The 15,180-nt window shown below is 41.9% G+C and overlaps 1 protein-coding gene across 7 annotated transcripts in view; it reads left to right on the top strand.

Annotated features, from left to right (window-relative positions):
* Window positions 1-15,180, top strand: part of LOC311077392 (uncharacterized protein) — a 29,946-nt gene that overhangs the window by 12,431 nt on the left and 2,335 nt on the right. The window contains exons 3-7 of one of the 7 annotated variants that reach the window (XR_014604877.1): window positions 4,139-5,426; window positions 8,056-8,142; window positions 8,220-8,290; window positions 8,420-12,650; window positions 13,120-13,690. Coding sequence is in view for 4 of the 7 variants with exons in the window: in XM_084105840.1 (XP_083961966.1) it covers window positions 4,139-5,426; window positions 8,056-8,142; window positions 8,220-8,271 (1,427 nt within the window). In the remaining 3 variants the exon portion in view is untranslated. Of the gene's footprint in view, window positions 1-4,138; window positions 5,427-8,055; window positions 8,143-8,219; window positions 8,291-8,419; window positions 14,566-15,180 lie in introns of those variants that run through there. The other 6 variants (XR_014604878.1, XM_084105840.1, XM_084105843.1 and 3 more) reach the window with 6 other exon arrangements.

Below are 15,180 nucleotides of genomic sequence, written 5' to 3'. Positions count from 1 at the left end.
TCAAATACAGATAGCGTCACATCACAGGCGATTCTTGAGATTCGCCTTCGAGGGTCAGACATAGCAGTATACAGTCCTGCCTTTCGGCTTGTCCCTGGCACCTCGTACATTTACGAAATGCATGGATGCAGCGCTCGCTCCTCTCAGACTCAGAGGCATGCGAGTGCTGAACTACTTGGACGACTGGTTGATCCTAGCCCAATCACGATCTCAGCTCGTAGAGCACAGAGCCATTTTACTCGATCACCTCGAGAATCTTGGTATCACGGTCAGTTGGGCGAAGAGTTCACTGAACCCCAGTCAAACGATTTCGTTTCTGGGTATAGTTCTGGACTCACAGTCTATGACAGCGCAGCTGTCGCCACAGCGTGTGCTGAACATTCAGCGCGCGGCGAAGTCTTTCCGCCGCGGCGCTTTCACTCCGCTCAGGAAATTTCAAAGGATGCTGGGTCTCATGGCCTCAGCATCGTCAGTTCTCCGGCTGGGCTTGCTCCGCATGCGCCCGCTGCAGTTCTGGTTGAAAGCGCGGGTACCGCGCAGAGCGTGGGTGTCCGGTCAATTACGCCTCAAGGTCAATCAGGACTGTGTCACAGCCCTGGTGCCTTGGATGGCGAACGACTGGTACCAATCAGGTGTAAGCCTGGGGACTTCCTCGAGGGTTAGGATGGTGTCGACGGACGCATCCACCTCGGGATGGGGAGCGCTGCTCGAGGGCAGACCGTTCTTCGGCCTATGGTCGGAACGAGAAAAGCTCCAACACATAAACTGCCTAGAAATGCTGGCAGTGCACAATGCGCTGACGCGTTTTTGTCCCCACATCAAGGACCAACACGTCATAGTCCGTTCGGACAACATGGCTGTGGTGTCCTACATAAATCGCCAGGGCGGTCTGAATTCCATATCCCTGAACAGGCTGGCAAAACGCCTCCTACTATGGGCTCAGCACAACTTACGCTCGCTGAGAGCAGTGCATGTACCCGGGCTTCTGAATGTGGGCCCGGACAGACTGTCCAGGAACAACGTTCCTACAGGCGAATGGTCTCTACACCCACAAACAGTCCGGCTGTTGTGGGAGAGATTCGGCAAAGCGGAGGTGGACCTATTCGCGTCCCACGAAAACGCTCACTGCCCCGCATTCTTTTCAAAGACCGACAGCGCGCTGTCCCAAAGGTGGCCGCGCTGCCCGCTATACGCTTTTCCCCCCGTTTCCCTCCTGCCACAGGTGTTGGAACGGGTCAGGAAAACAAAATGCCCAGTGCTGCTTGTAGCACCGTTCTGGAAGAACCAGGCATGGTTCCCAGTTCTGATGCAGTTAGCAGACATCGCTCCATGGCCAGTGCCGTTGAGGAGAGATCTCCTCTCGCAGGCCAGGGGCTCGATTTGGCACCCACACCCGGAACTGTGGTCCCTTCATGTGTGGGCGCTCAACGGATACCCGTTGGTCTCGCAGAGGGAGTCATGAATACCATCACTGAGGCTAGAGCGCGTCGACCAGGCGGCTCTACGCTTCAAAGTGGTCGGTTTTCTCCAGCTGGTGTACAGCTCGGAGCCTTTCACCCCTCGAATGTGAGGTAGCGGAGGTTCTCTCCTTCCTACAAGAGCTGTTGGATAAGGGCAGATCCCCTTCCACGCTCAAAGTGTATGTGGCGGCTATTTCAGCGTTCTCCGGTTCAACGCTGGGTCAGTCACTGGGAAGGAATGATTTAGTCATCCGCTTCCTCAGGGGAGCTAGGAGACTGAATCCACCCAGACCTCCTTCAGTCCCTATGTGGGACCTTTCTACGGTCCTGGCGGCCATGAAAGGTGCCCCTTTCGAGCCTATCCAGTCTATCAGCCTCAAACATTTGTCTTTCAAAACAGTGTTTTTGATGGCTCTCGCTTCAGTGAAGCGCATAGGCGATCTGCACGCGCTCTCTGTGAGCCCGACGTGCTTGGAGTTTGGTCCTAATGACTCTAAAGTCATACTCAAACCTAAGCACGGCTATGTGCCGAAATCCCTCAACACGCCTTTTCGGGCTCAGGTTATTTCCCTGGCTGCCCTGCCGGCGTCGAGTGAGGAAGGGGACTCGAGTTTTCTTTGCCCTGTTAGGGCTTTAAGAACTTATATGTTCCGCTCTGCTGCCTTCAGACAGACAGAGCAGCTCTTTGTCTCGTTCAGCGGACGTTCCAAAGGAACGGCTGTTTCGAAACAGAGTCTATCCAGATGGATAGTTGACGCCATAGCGCTGGCTTATACTGCCAAGGGCATTCAATGCCCGTTGGGAGTCAGAGCGCACTCTACGAGAGGCGTTGCCTCCTCGTGGGCTTGGTCCAGCGGGATTTCCTTACAGGATATATGTACGGCGGCAGGCTGGGCCTCTCCGTCTACATTTATCAGGTTTTATACCTAGAGGTTCCCGCCTTACAGGCTAAGCTTTTGTCGGTGTAATCTATTTACAGGCGCAACGCGCTACCGACTATACTGGGCAGAACTGTGTAAGACCCACGTTTTCCCACATTAGTGCAGGCTCCCTACCCTGGCTATGTGATGTCATATTCGCGTCTGTGGACATGTCTATATAAGGACGGAGGAAACCCCTCCTGTCTTTAGACTCTCCCTGTGAGGTCATGCTAAGCCTGCGGACGCTACAGTATAGGGAATTAAGGCTCCCCCCCTTATTCCCTGACTCTGTGTGAGTCTATCTGGTGATTATGCACTGTATGCCTGAAATAGCTTCCGGTGATCAGTGTTTTTATCCCAGCACGCACGGCGTTTTGCAAGGGGTTCCCGTAGCGTTTTGATAAAACGCAGTACGAGAGAACTCTCGTAAGAGAACGTACTCGGTTACTAACGTAACCTCGGTTCTCTCTAGAAGAGTACTGCGTTCCCTTGCCGTGCGTTTGGTTCACTCTGGTTCGCTTCGGCGATCAAAATCAAGTGAATCAGCCTTCTCGAGCTCCTTTTATAGAGGTAAGCCACGCCCGTCTCGGCGGGAAGTGGCGAGGAGGGCGCGAAGCGCCCTCATTGGTCTGATGTTGCATCAGCCTGCGCTCGATAGGCTTATGCAGTTGCCGCAGAGCAGCCAATGAGCGGACAAGCCGTCTTGCTTCAGCTGTCTGCTGCTGCCGCAACGCGTTTTACATATATGAAAATTAAAGGATAATTTTTGCTTCAGTGTTTCGTGAAAATAGACTTTTCCCGTAGCGTTTTGATAAAACGCAGTACTCGTTCCCTCTTCTAGAGAGAACCGAGGTTACGTTAGTAACCGAGTACGTTGTACGTCACACGTAGGCTCACTATTGGCCAACGCTGGCCATGTGTGTGATGCGTGTGACGTGCAACACAGACGCGCTGCGCAAAAACAATAGTGAACCAACTCGAGGCCCAGAGAGAAGGAAATGAATAGTGGAAGTCATTATTTTTGTTTTTTTGCGCACAAAAAGTATTCTCGTCGCTTGATAAACTGCGCAAAAACACTAGTGAACCAATAAGTCTCTTGTAGTCACTTGGACTATATTAATGATCTCTTTAATAACTTTTCTGGGCCAGCCAGTTTCAGTCACATAGAAGCCTATGGAGAAGTGATCCAGCTCTCAGATTTAATCAAAAATATCTTAATTTGTGTTCCGAAGATGAACGAAGGTCTTACGGGGTTGAAACAACATGAGGGTGAGTAATTACTGACAGAATTTTCATTTTTGGGTGAACTAACCCTTTAAACTATGAAATGGTACAGAATGTTCCGGGTTTTTCTTCAACAAATGGTCAGTAAAGCGAGGTTTGAGACATTTTTATATTGATTATCAACATCAGATCAAGCTAATACTAATTTAACTGCTTTATTTTACTTTTTTTTTATCTAGTTCCCAATTTGCAACAACGTTAACAGAATTCTAGAAGATTCTTCTTACAGTAACGTTGATAACAGCGTTGATGAATCAGCACTGAGTGTGTCAGATAAATTTACCTCATCATGGAAAGTTTCAAGGACAAATAATCAATTTATAAAAAGGCATCAAATTATCATAATATTTTATAACAGTTCTACTTTCTACTATTACTTTAAGGCTCACTTTCATGTCCTTTCACTTTATATTTCTCAATGAATTACTTGGATGTACTGAAATTTTTATTTAATACATTTTTCTTTCATGTCAGACCTGATGGAAGAGAGTGAGGAGAGTGAAGAACTGAGTGAAGTGAAGGAGGAGAGTGAAGAACTGAGTGAAGTGAAGGAGGAGAGTGAAGAACTGAGTGAAGTGAAGGAGGAGAGAGAAGAACTGAGTGAAGTGAAGGAGGAGAGAGAAGAACTGAGTGAAGTGAAGGAGGAACATCATGTCCAACCTGGAGAAAAACCTTTGAGTTGCTCAAAGACTAAAAAGACATTTTTAAAGAAAAGAAGAGACAAGAAATCTTTCACCTGCTCTCAGTGTGGAAAGAGTTACACATCCAAACAAAGTCTTAAACTTCACATGATGATCCACACCGGAGAGAAGCTGTTCTCGTGTGATCAATGCGGCAAAACATTTCTCTGTGCATCGAACCTGAAGACACACCTGAGAGTTCATACAAAGGAGAAGCGACATTCATGTTCTGAATGTGGAAAGAGTTTTTCACTGCAGCAAAGTTTACAAAGACATGAGAAAATTCACACTGGTGCGAGAGAGTACGTGTGCTTTGAGTGTGAGAAGACTTTTACTAGAGCTGAACATTTGAAACAGCACCAGAGAATTCACACTGGAGAAAAACCTTACAAGTGTTCACACTGTGACAAGAGATTCAGAGAGTCAGGAAATCTGAAATCACATGAGATGATCCACACAGGAGAGAAGCCGCACACATGTGATCAGTGTGGAAAGAGTTTCTCTTTTAAAAGTGACCTGAAGATACACATGAGGATCCACACTGGAGAGAAGCCGTTTAAGTGTAAAAAATGTGTGAAAGATTTCAGTCGATCTTCACACCTTAAACGACACATGAGGATCCACACCGGAGAGAAGCCGTTCTCATGTGATCAGTGTGGGAAAACATTTCTTTTGGCATCGCAGCTGAAGAAACACCTGAGAGTTCATACGAAGGAGAAGCCGCATTCATGTTCTGTGTGTGGAAAGAGTTTTTCACAGCTGTCAAATTTACAAAGACATCAGAAAACTCACACTGGTGTGAGAGAGTACATGTGCTTTGTGTGTGAGAAGACTTTTACTTCAGCGAACTGTTTAAAACTGCACGAGAGAATTCACACTGGAGAAAAACCTTACAAGTGTTCACACTGTGACAAGAGATTCAATCAGTCATCATCTCTGAAAACACATGAGAGGATCCACAGCAGAGAGAAGCCACCCACGTGTGATCAGTGTGGGAAGAGTTTCTCTTTTAAAACTCACCTGAAGCGACACATGAAGATCCATGCAGTGGAGAAACCACATCAACACAGTCTGAGATCACAGTAAGTAGTTTATGTTCATGTGCTGAGCAACAAAGTCTCTTCTGTGTAAGTTAGACACACATCACTCTATAGCCAAATCTCTCCTCTCCACCTATAGCCGGTGTGTGGTGAGCACAGGACACTTTGTTGATTGATTGATATCTATTAACTTGCGCTCTCTGACAGTAGGTGGCGCTCATGTAAAAGCAGAAATAAAGCACTATACAGGGCTCTAGACTGCGAGTAAATGGAAATTCATTATAATCCATTATAAAGCTTGGAAGAGCCAGGACATTTTTTTTATAGTAACTGTATTTGTCTAAAAGAAGAATGTCATGCACACCTAGGATGACTTGTGGGTGAGTAAAAAGCCAGGTGAAACATTGTGCCATGAACAAACAAGTTCATGAAGTTTTAAGTTATAAGGCTTTTAAGTCCACAAATCACCAATATTCCCTATGGATGTAATGTAGTAATGCTCAGTGTAACCATGGTATTGCGGCATAAATAGACAAATGTTTTTACATTATTCATTTCAGGGTTCGTCCATCCTTTTGAGAGTAAAATTCAAGCATTAATCAATGACTGTAAAGTCCTCCACACTTTTTCCAGCTCTTCAATTTTTTATATATTATCCAGTTTTAATGTTATTTTTAATGTGATGACCAAAACCATGATTTGTTCATCCTTAAAAGATTGTTAAACTAAACATTGATTGTTAATCCATTTGTAAAACTAAATGTTTCAAAGTGTAGGAAAACAGTAGACCGAAGATTTAAAATGACAGTTATACTTAAGAGTAAAGAGAATGGAATATTCGCTGGAATATATATATATATATATATATATATATATATATATATATATATATATATATATATTGTCAGAAAAGTAAACAAAACAACGAATACATCATCGCAATTACCAAGTCCATCTTATCTGGCATGTTTTTAGAATTATTGATAATGTTTTCGAACTCATCTCTGTTTATATGACACATTAGTTACAGTTTCTGTTTTCATAGATGTTAAATGTAGGTTTTAAATCCTTCATGTTAATCTTCTATGAACAATGTAGATTAATGTAGAATAAACAAATGTATATTTTAGTCAGAATTCATCAACTTGAGGTCCTGGAGCTCGTTCTGTAAAGTTGAACAGAGACTCACTCGCTCTCGGGACAAGCTTTGAAGGAAAATGGAAATACACACATGACTTTCTAACATTTACCGATAAGGATATAACCATTAAATGTAAGAATGTGCCTCAAAAATCATTACAATTACAATCATTTATTTCAATCTCTGCATTTAATAAAACTACTAGTGAGTGTTTTTATCACAGCTTGTAAATGTTTTAAATGAATGTGTATGTGTGCGTTTTGTAATGTATGATTTTATTTCTGTCAAGCTGTTTGGTGAAAATAAGAGCTTGTTCTTCAGTGATTTGCCTGGTTAAATAAAGGTTAATAAGTTACACAAAGGGAACACCACATCAGAGTAAACAGCACATGCATCTGAACGACGGTGTTAAAGGGGTGGTAAAACACGATTTCACTTTTCTAACTTTAGTTAGTGTGTAATGTTGCTGTTTGAGCATAATCAACATCTGCAAAGTTACAACGTTCAAAGTTTAAAGCAAAGGGAGATATTTGCATTTAAAGAAATCAATTTCTAAGAACTACAGAAACGGCTGATAGGGACTACACGACATTCCTGTGGGCTTGCTGACATCACTAAGCCCGATATTTACATAAACCCCTCCTCTGGTAACACAATACATGAAGGGGGCGAGGCTATTTTATGTTGCTTTGGAGAAGAGTTGTTGTGGTAGTAGAGTGCCGTTGCCGCTATGCCGTCGAAACGCTGTTATTTTCACCCAGATTGCAGGTCCACTTTGTTCAGTTTTCCTAAGGACGGTTACAATTTATTTTTAACCCGGTCCCTCATAATTATAATCCAAATGTCGCTCTCTATGCTGCACATTTTCCGGAGGAAAGCTTCCTTAATCTATACGAGTTACAATGTAGAATTCACACAACGGCTTGTCCTGAAAGATCGAGCAGTTCCAACTTTAAAGCTGTTGTTTACGAGCCACAACCTGTAAGTATGATTTTTTCGTTGATGTGTTTTCCTGTAATAGTTCGTATTGTTAATTGTACGTTGTAGCGAGGAAATAAACGAAGGACAACGCTGTTTGTCTCCACAAACCAGTTTGTTAAATGCTAATTCATACTTATCCGACAAACACATACAAACTTGTGTTTAATATCACCAGCGCAGCGAACCTTGAATGTTCGTGGTTGTTGTCGTTTCACTGTAAATTATTCTTTGATTATAGCTTTTATGTATTGTTTATGTAGTGGGTTGGCAGTGTTTATATATATTTTTCTACTATTTTGACTGACGTCACGGCAGAATGCGGCCTGCGTAATTTCCGCCTACGCGAGTTAAAAGGTGCGTTGCGCAATACGGTGGGAGACACGCACATGTTTGTTTGGCGTGGCATTGCCGCAAATGTGAAGAGCTGCTGCACGCTGAGGGTATCGCTTACCTGTTTATGTTGCTAATAATCCCCGGGTAGGTCGTTAGATTGATTGTGTAAAAAGCAGAGTATTGTTTGTTCTTGAGTATGTGTTTTATGTGTTGTTGTAACAAACCTGGCATCGTGGTCATTCACTTGGAGCTGTACGTCTCATATCGTTCAGTTTTCCTGTTCATGTTGCTGACAATTTCTGGGTAGGTCGTTTGATTTTTATTATGTGCAAAATAAAGCAGAGTATTGTTCTTGAGTATGTGTTTTGTATGTGTTATAGTGGCGAGCTTGGTATCGCGTCCGTGACTTGTGATATGACGTGTTCGGTATAAAATAGGACACATTGCAGAGGTAATGAGATGTTTTATGTGGTTTTATATTCTATATAAAGATGTATAAATTAAATGTATGGTCCAAATGTCATTTTTATATTTTAATGGTGTATAAATGTAGGGGTGCTGAATGTGCATTGTGTTGCAGATTTATCCGGCAGCTTGATGGCGCACTAGACCACTGTTTTTTCCCAGTATTTAAAGTTTATTTCCAATTGTGTGTTTGTTTGTTTTGTTATGTGAATATTGTATAGTTTATTTGTTTTTTTGTTCTATTTAGTTGATTTTTGTTAGTTGTATTGTATAGTGTATTTGTTATTTGTTTTTGTTTTATTTAATTTTGTTTGGCCATTTAGGGGGCCTGGTACTGGAGGTGTCCATATCTCTCATTAGGAGTTGGTGTGATGCAGTGATAGCACTATCTTTGATTGATTTGATGGTTGTGTATTACATTGGGCACGTGTGTTACAATTTTCTCGGGTTGCACTTAATAGTGGAGACTGTTACTTCCAGTCCAAGACTTGTCTAACCAAATCAATCTGGCCCCCTCTCCTTATTGTGGCCCTTATTTTTGTTTGTACTCTGTGTAAGATGTTATTCTGTTTGGTATTTGTTTCAATTAATGTTTATTTGATGTGTAGATTTCTTTTAAAGAAATAAAGAGACCGTGTACCTCACCAGTGCCTATACTTTAATTTAATTGAACAACCTGAGCGGGTTTATTCCCCCATTGATTATAGACGGCGGATGTCCGCCTTGTTACATTTGGCGTAGTCACGGCAGGATAATTGGTATTAAGGCTGTGGGTGTATGGTGCATGGTTTTTCTGTTTTTTTTTTGTTATTTTTTTTTTTTTTTTTTGTTATATGGTGTTGTGTACTGGGAAAAACAGTGGTTGAAGACCTGGATCACCGTCAAATGGGCTCTGAGCATCGGCTGGGAACAGCAGATTGTCCATCTTTTTGAGTGGTAGACATATGCAAATTATATCAATTGTTTTTTTTTTTTGCTTTATTACAGTATGGCAGAGGAAATGGCAGCGCAATTGCAGGCATTAACTGAATTGGTACAGCAATTGCAGTCAGAAAATGCCAGGCTTAGAGAAGAAACCACTCTTCTTCTGTGCCTATTTTGTTAACTAATTCTTTACCAACTCCTGTGTCTATTCCATCTCTTCCGGTGGTAACCGAACGATATGTTTATGTCCCAAGGGAAAGAAAGTGTCCTCGTTTCTCAGGAAAGGCTTCCCAGGATTCTTTGGGAGTTGAGGACTGGATAGAGGAGGTGCGTAGCTCTTTGACTTTACGTCATATGTCAGACAATGAACAAGCTTTTTTTGTTTTTGACTTACTGGAAGGTGAGGCAAAGGCTGAGATGAAGTTTAGGACCCCTGCAGAAAGAAATACTGCAGAAAAGATTTTTTCCATCCTTCGGGAGACCTATGGTTGTTCTAAATCCTACATAGGTCTGCAGACTCAGTTCTTTCAACGGAAACAGATGGAGGGAGAATCGCTGAGGGAATATTCTCATGCCCTTATGTCCCTTATTGAGTCAGTTAAGCGAAGAGACCCACAATGTTTTCCTAATCCTGATTCTGTTCTTAGGGACCAGTTTATCGAGCATGTTAGGGATAGCATGTTGAGACGAGAGCTAAAGAGAAGGGTACGTATGGAACCTTCTGCCTCCTTTTTGGATATTCGTACCGAAGCTATCCAATGGGTAGAAGAAGGAGAACGCATGGCTAGTCAAAGGCCTCGTGCCTATTCATATAGTGCTCAGGGCAGGGCTGCGGAGATTCAAACAAATGTAGCTGCAGTACAGCCAGTAAATGAGCTAACAGAATTAAAGGAGTGCTTGCGTAAGCAACAAGCACAATTAGACTCTATTATGAGACATCTTGAACCACCAGTGTTTCCTAAGAGGCATGATGTGCGTCCACATGGTACTAATTTTCCCTACCAGCCAGATGGTAAACCCATATGTATTCGTTGCAATAAAGCAGGTCATATTGCTAGGTTTTGCAAGGTAGATCTGAAGTCATCTCAGCATGTTGCTGGAGGGGATGGCCCACGAAGTTCAAGTCAGTCCAATGTTACATCTAGAGCCACTGTTGATCACTCGGAAAACTAGAACCCTCCGGTGCTGGTGCCCAGGCATCGGAAGGGGAGTTTTCGGGTTTTAAAGGACATGACGGTATTAAGCTTATAGGGAACTGTCCTACGGTAGAAATGATAATTGGGGGGTTACCTGTAGCTTGTTTGTTAGACACCGGTTCCATGGTGACCACGATTACCGAACAATTTATTTTTGAACATCTTCAGCCGCCTTTGGGAACAGAGTTGCAGTCTTGCAACTGGCTAAAGTTAAAAGCCGCTAATGGTCTCGCTATCCCATATTTGGGCTACTTGGAGGTGGATGTCCAAGTACTAGGCAGATTACTTCCTGGTATGGGAATTCTAGTAGTGAAGAATCCAGAGGGAGTGCGGGGTCAGGGGCAGCATGGCCGTATCGCCGGCTTGTTGGGAATGAACGTGATCAATCAGTGTTATCAAGAGTTATTTATCCAGCATGGAGATTCTTTGTTTCAACATCTAGGGGTACAAGCTTCAGGAAAAGAATGGAAGAAGGCAATGGCGGAATGCAGACAGCTTGATCGTGTTCTGGACACAGGGTTAGTTGGCCGCGTTCGGGTTCGTCCCGGATCTGCTGTTCTGGTTCCAGCTGGTACTTTAAAGGTTGTACCTGCTATTTGTCACACTGGATTAGGATCTACATTTTCTTCAGGTTTGTTGGAGCCTTTGCCTTTGGAGAATTGTCACTTACCCTGTGATTTGATTATATCTTCTGCATTTGTGCCAGTAGCTCAGGGGAGGCTGGAGGTACCTGTCGTAAACTTAGGGACTCAGGATCGGTGGATTCAGCCTAAGGTAGTTCTTGGAGACTTTCATCTAGTTTCAGTGCAGTCTACAACACAAGTAGAATTTAATTCCCAGAGTTCCACTGGAGAGCAGGTAGCTGTAGTCCAAGCTGTGGCAGTGGAAGAACTCTCTTCCGTGAATTTTTCACAGTTAGTTTGCCCTAATCTGTCTTCTCAGGAAGTATTGGAGGCCCGTACTCTTCTGGAGAGGTATAGTGACATCTTTAGTCGTGGGGAAGGTGATTTGGGCTGTGCTACCTTGGTTGAGCATACAATACCTTTGATAGACGAGACTCCAGTGCGACAGCGTTATCGTAGGTTACCTCCTTCTCAGTACGATCAGGTAAAGAGGCATATCCAAGAGCTGATAGATCAAGGAGTAGTAAAGCAGAGTTGCAGTCCATATGCGTCTCCAATTGTTGTTGTACAAAAGAAGGATGGTTCAATTAGGCTGTGTGTAGACTATAGACAACTGAATTTAAGAACTCTGTGCTGCACATTTTCCGGAGGAAAGCTTCCTCAATCTACGCGAGTTCAATGCAGGATTAACTGATTAAATTACGGGTTTCTCTCTTTAGAACATGCGTAGTATTGTTGTACCATGGTGCTTTAATTTTCTCTCTGACCTTTTTTAATTTAATAGGTGCAACAACATCCAATGTTCTAGAGAGAATGGTGCTCATAATGCTAGTTAGTTCTTCTAGTTCATCTGTTTGTTTGGGTTCAGGCAGCAGATAAGACGGATCAAATAAGCAATTTGAGAAATTATCTATGGTGGATGGAAGGATTGTTCTGCCTGGTCGATAACGCGGTGCAGGATTCACAAACGGCTTGTCCTGAAAGATCGAGCAGTTCCAACTTTAAAAACAGAAACTATTGTTTACGAGCCACAACCTGTAAGTATGACTTTTTCATTGATGTGTTTTCCTGTAATAGTTCGTATTGTTAATTGTACGTTGTAGCAAAGAAGTAAACGAAGGACAACGCTGTTTGACTCCACAGACCAGTTTGTTAAATGCTAATTCATACTTATCTGACAAACACATACAAACTTCTGTTTTATATCACCAGCGCTTCGAACTTGGAATGTTCGTGGTTGTCGTTTATGTGATCACTATAAATTATTCTTTGATTATAGCTTTTATGTATTGTTTATCTACAGGCATGCTAAACATGGTTTGTGTTTGATTTGGCTACTGTTGTAAAGCCAATGTTTAGTGTTCGTATTGGGTTAATAGTTCTGGCGACAGATATTTAGCTACAATCGTTTTAAATATACAAAAGTAACAGTGTCATATAGCGATCTGCAGTCTTAAAAAACATACCTTTCTGAAACGTCCTTAAACAGCCGTTCTTGACCAGGTTCTGCTCGATTCTCTCCGCTGACATTCCCTGGGTCTGATTCGGGCTCAAACTGGTATGGGAATATTAACGCCGTTGTTTACTGAAGCACAAACTACCGGTAAGGGGCATTTCCAAACAACTTCATAGAACCCGGAATCATCCGACCGTTTTTACAAGGAGGGACAGAGCAGTGTAGAATAATGGTTAAATATGTGAAAAATAATGCAATTTTTTAAAAACGAAGCATGAACACATGTTACAGTGCAGTCCACAAACACAATCAAGCCTTTGAAAAAAGGTGTTTTACCACCCCTTTAAACTGTATGTTTATGAGTTTATTTGAAGCGCTGAATATGAAGCATTTTCATGTTTAGGAAAACTTGGCTTGTTTCAGCACTAGGTGATTTATGTTAGTTTTGTTTGTTGTGTTGTTGTGGCTTCGACAAAACCTGATAATCTTAAATTACATGATCAAGGTCACTATATTTTCAACATGTGATTAGCCTTAGTACTTAGTTCAGTCTGAAATATTGATTATTCCTCTCTCATCATGTCTGTTAGAAATGAAACTTGTTTGTTTTTAGCAGAACTGCCAGAAAGCATCTGGAAGGAGAGGACGGAGAGAACGCCAGTGATCCAGAACCTGCAGAATGAAACATCAAGATGCTGATGCTCATCAGATTTACATTGTTTCATGACCAAACTAGTTATTTATAACATGAATCATCTTCATGACATTAAAATAGATCATAATCGTGCACAGCCGTTGTTGATGTTTCTTTTAGACCTGATGGACGCGAACGAGAAAGGAAAAATTTGTGTAAATGTAAATCAAGTCTGAAGATTCTCATGAGGATCCACAGCAGAGAGAAACTTTACACATGTGATCAATGCAGGAAGAGTTTCACTCGGACCTTCGTTCTGAAATCACTTCTGCCTTCTCATTCAGAAGAAGAGCACCAGAAAAATTACACCGGAAAAACACTTTCATGTTCAGGAGCTGAAGAAGAGGCTGTAACACTTTCAACAGAGACATGAATCTGATATTAATTTTAACTCATTCATTGTTTTTCAGAGATCAGTCTCATTAGTTTTAATTTTTATTATTTTTTGTACTTCAAGTTATGATTGATTAAACTCATTATAATTTTATCAACAGCTTGTTGTTTTTGTCCAATTTTATTTTCTGCTGATTCTTCTTGCTTCAGGAATAATTCCATAATTTTCAGTTCTGAAAGCCAAGTATTACGTTTGCTTCTGGGGCTTCCCAGCAAACACAGGACGTTCCCCTAATGTTAGTTTTTGGTTCCTGTCTTTTTATTGTTTTGGGAACTAAATAATATTATTCTAGGAATGCTCTTTTTATTTTTTGCAACAATAATATAATGTTCCCAGAAGGTTGCAGGATAGTTATTTTAAACAACATAGACATTTTTTAATATTAACATAGAAATAGTTACCAAATACAGAACGTTCCCCAATGGTTATTGTTTATATAAATATGTAAACTAACTTTCCAATTAAAACGCTGCAGATGTTTTTGTATAATGACCTGTACAGAGCTCTGAAACTAGTTTATGCTGCATTTAATATAATTTAGCAATTAGTTAAATCCAAGCACATTACATTGTGAATGTGAAAAGCACAGAAATCATAAATTCTTGGGTTTGTTTATATCTTCATTTACTGCTCCTCTGCTCTGCACACGCTTCTCCAACACGTGTTGTTGGAGGGTCACGACGTGCCTGACTTCAGGGTCTGAGTGTCAGCTGCATAATCTAAGGAGATATGCTTTCATCTATCTGTATCTATATGTGTGGAAAATTACTATGTTTATCTATTTCTTAGCCAATGAGAATCATTCAACCTGTAAGCAATGACATAGTTTAGACCTTGGAAATGGTATAACTGCTGTGGTCTTTGTAACTGTAAGCGGGACGGCCTACAAACTCCTGTGTGAGTCTTGAAGCTGAACTTCTGCTGATGAATTTGCAAACTATCTTCAGTAAAACTTTTCTTCAATTTTTTTATAATTCTGACTCCGGGTCTTCTTTCAAACATCTGGGGTGCGTTCTCCGATAACGTTGTCTCTTAGCGCGCTACGAAGACTCAAAAGGTGCACCTTAACTACTGGTATACATTTCCTACGTGTGTTCTCCGAACTATACCTTAGGATGTTGCTTAAGGTAAACCTTCTTAAGTTCGACCTTAGCAGGTGCTGTCCATGGTGGAGGCGCTGAATAGGTTGACATCGATGCCTCGATGATCGATTGTGCACTCTTTCCTTCACAGCGGTATAGGTAAAGTATTGAGAAAACAATGTTCTTTATAAAGAAGCGTTTTAGAAATAGTACAAACTGCATTTATCGGGGCTCATTGAAATATGTACATGCAGAAATAAATATGAGTATGTGTTTATAATTTAGCAAGTGTGCAATCCCAAACCCTCACGGCCATAAGTGTGTTAATGTTCTCCACAACGTATGCTGATTATCCACCAGCCATGTAGTTGACATACACTAACTGGCTCCGCGGACGGCGCCGTCTTTGATTTAAAACAAGTACTCGCTGTCTCGCTGCCATAGCTATAAAGTTTGTGTAAACTCATCTTTCTTTATATAGACTCCTAAGCCTTTTCTGTCAAATGG

The sequence above is a fragment of the Abramis brama genome, assembly GCF_963993115.1.
Source record: "Abramis brama genome assembly, chromosome: 1".
NCBI lineage: Eukaryota > Metazoa > Chordata > Actinopteri > Cypriniformes > Leuciscidae > Abramis > Abramis brama.
This window is presented reverse-complemented; position numbering and strand designations above follow the sequence as displayed.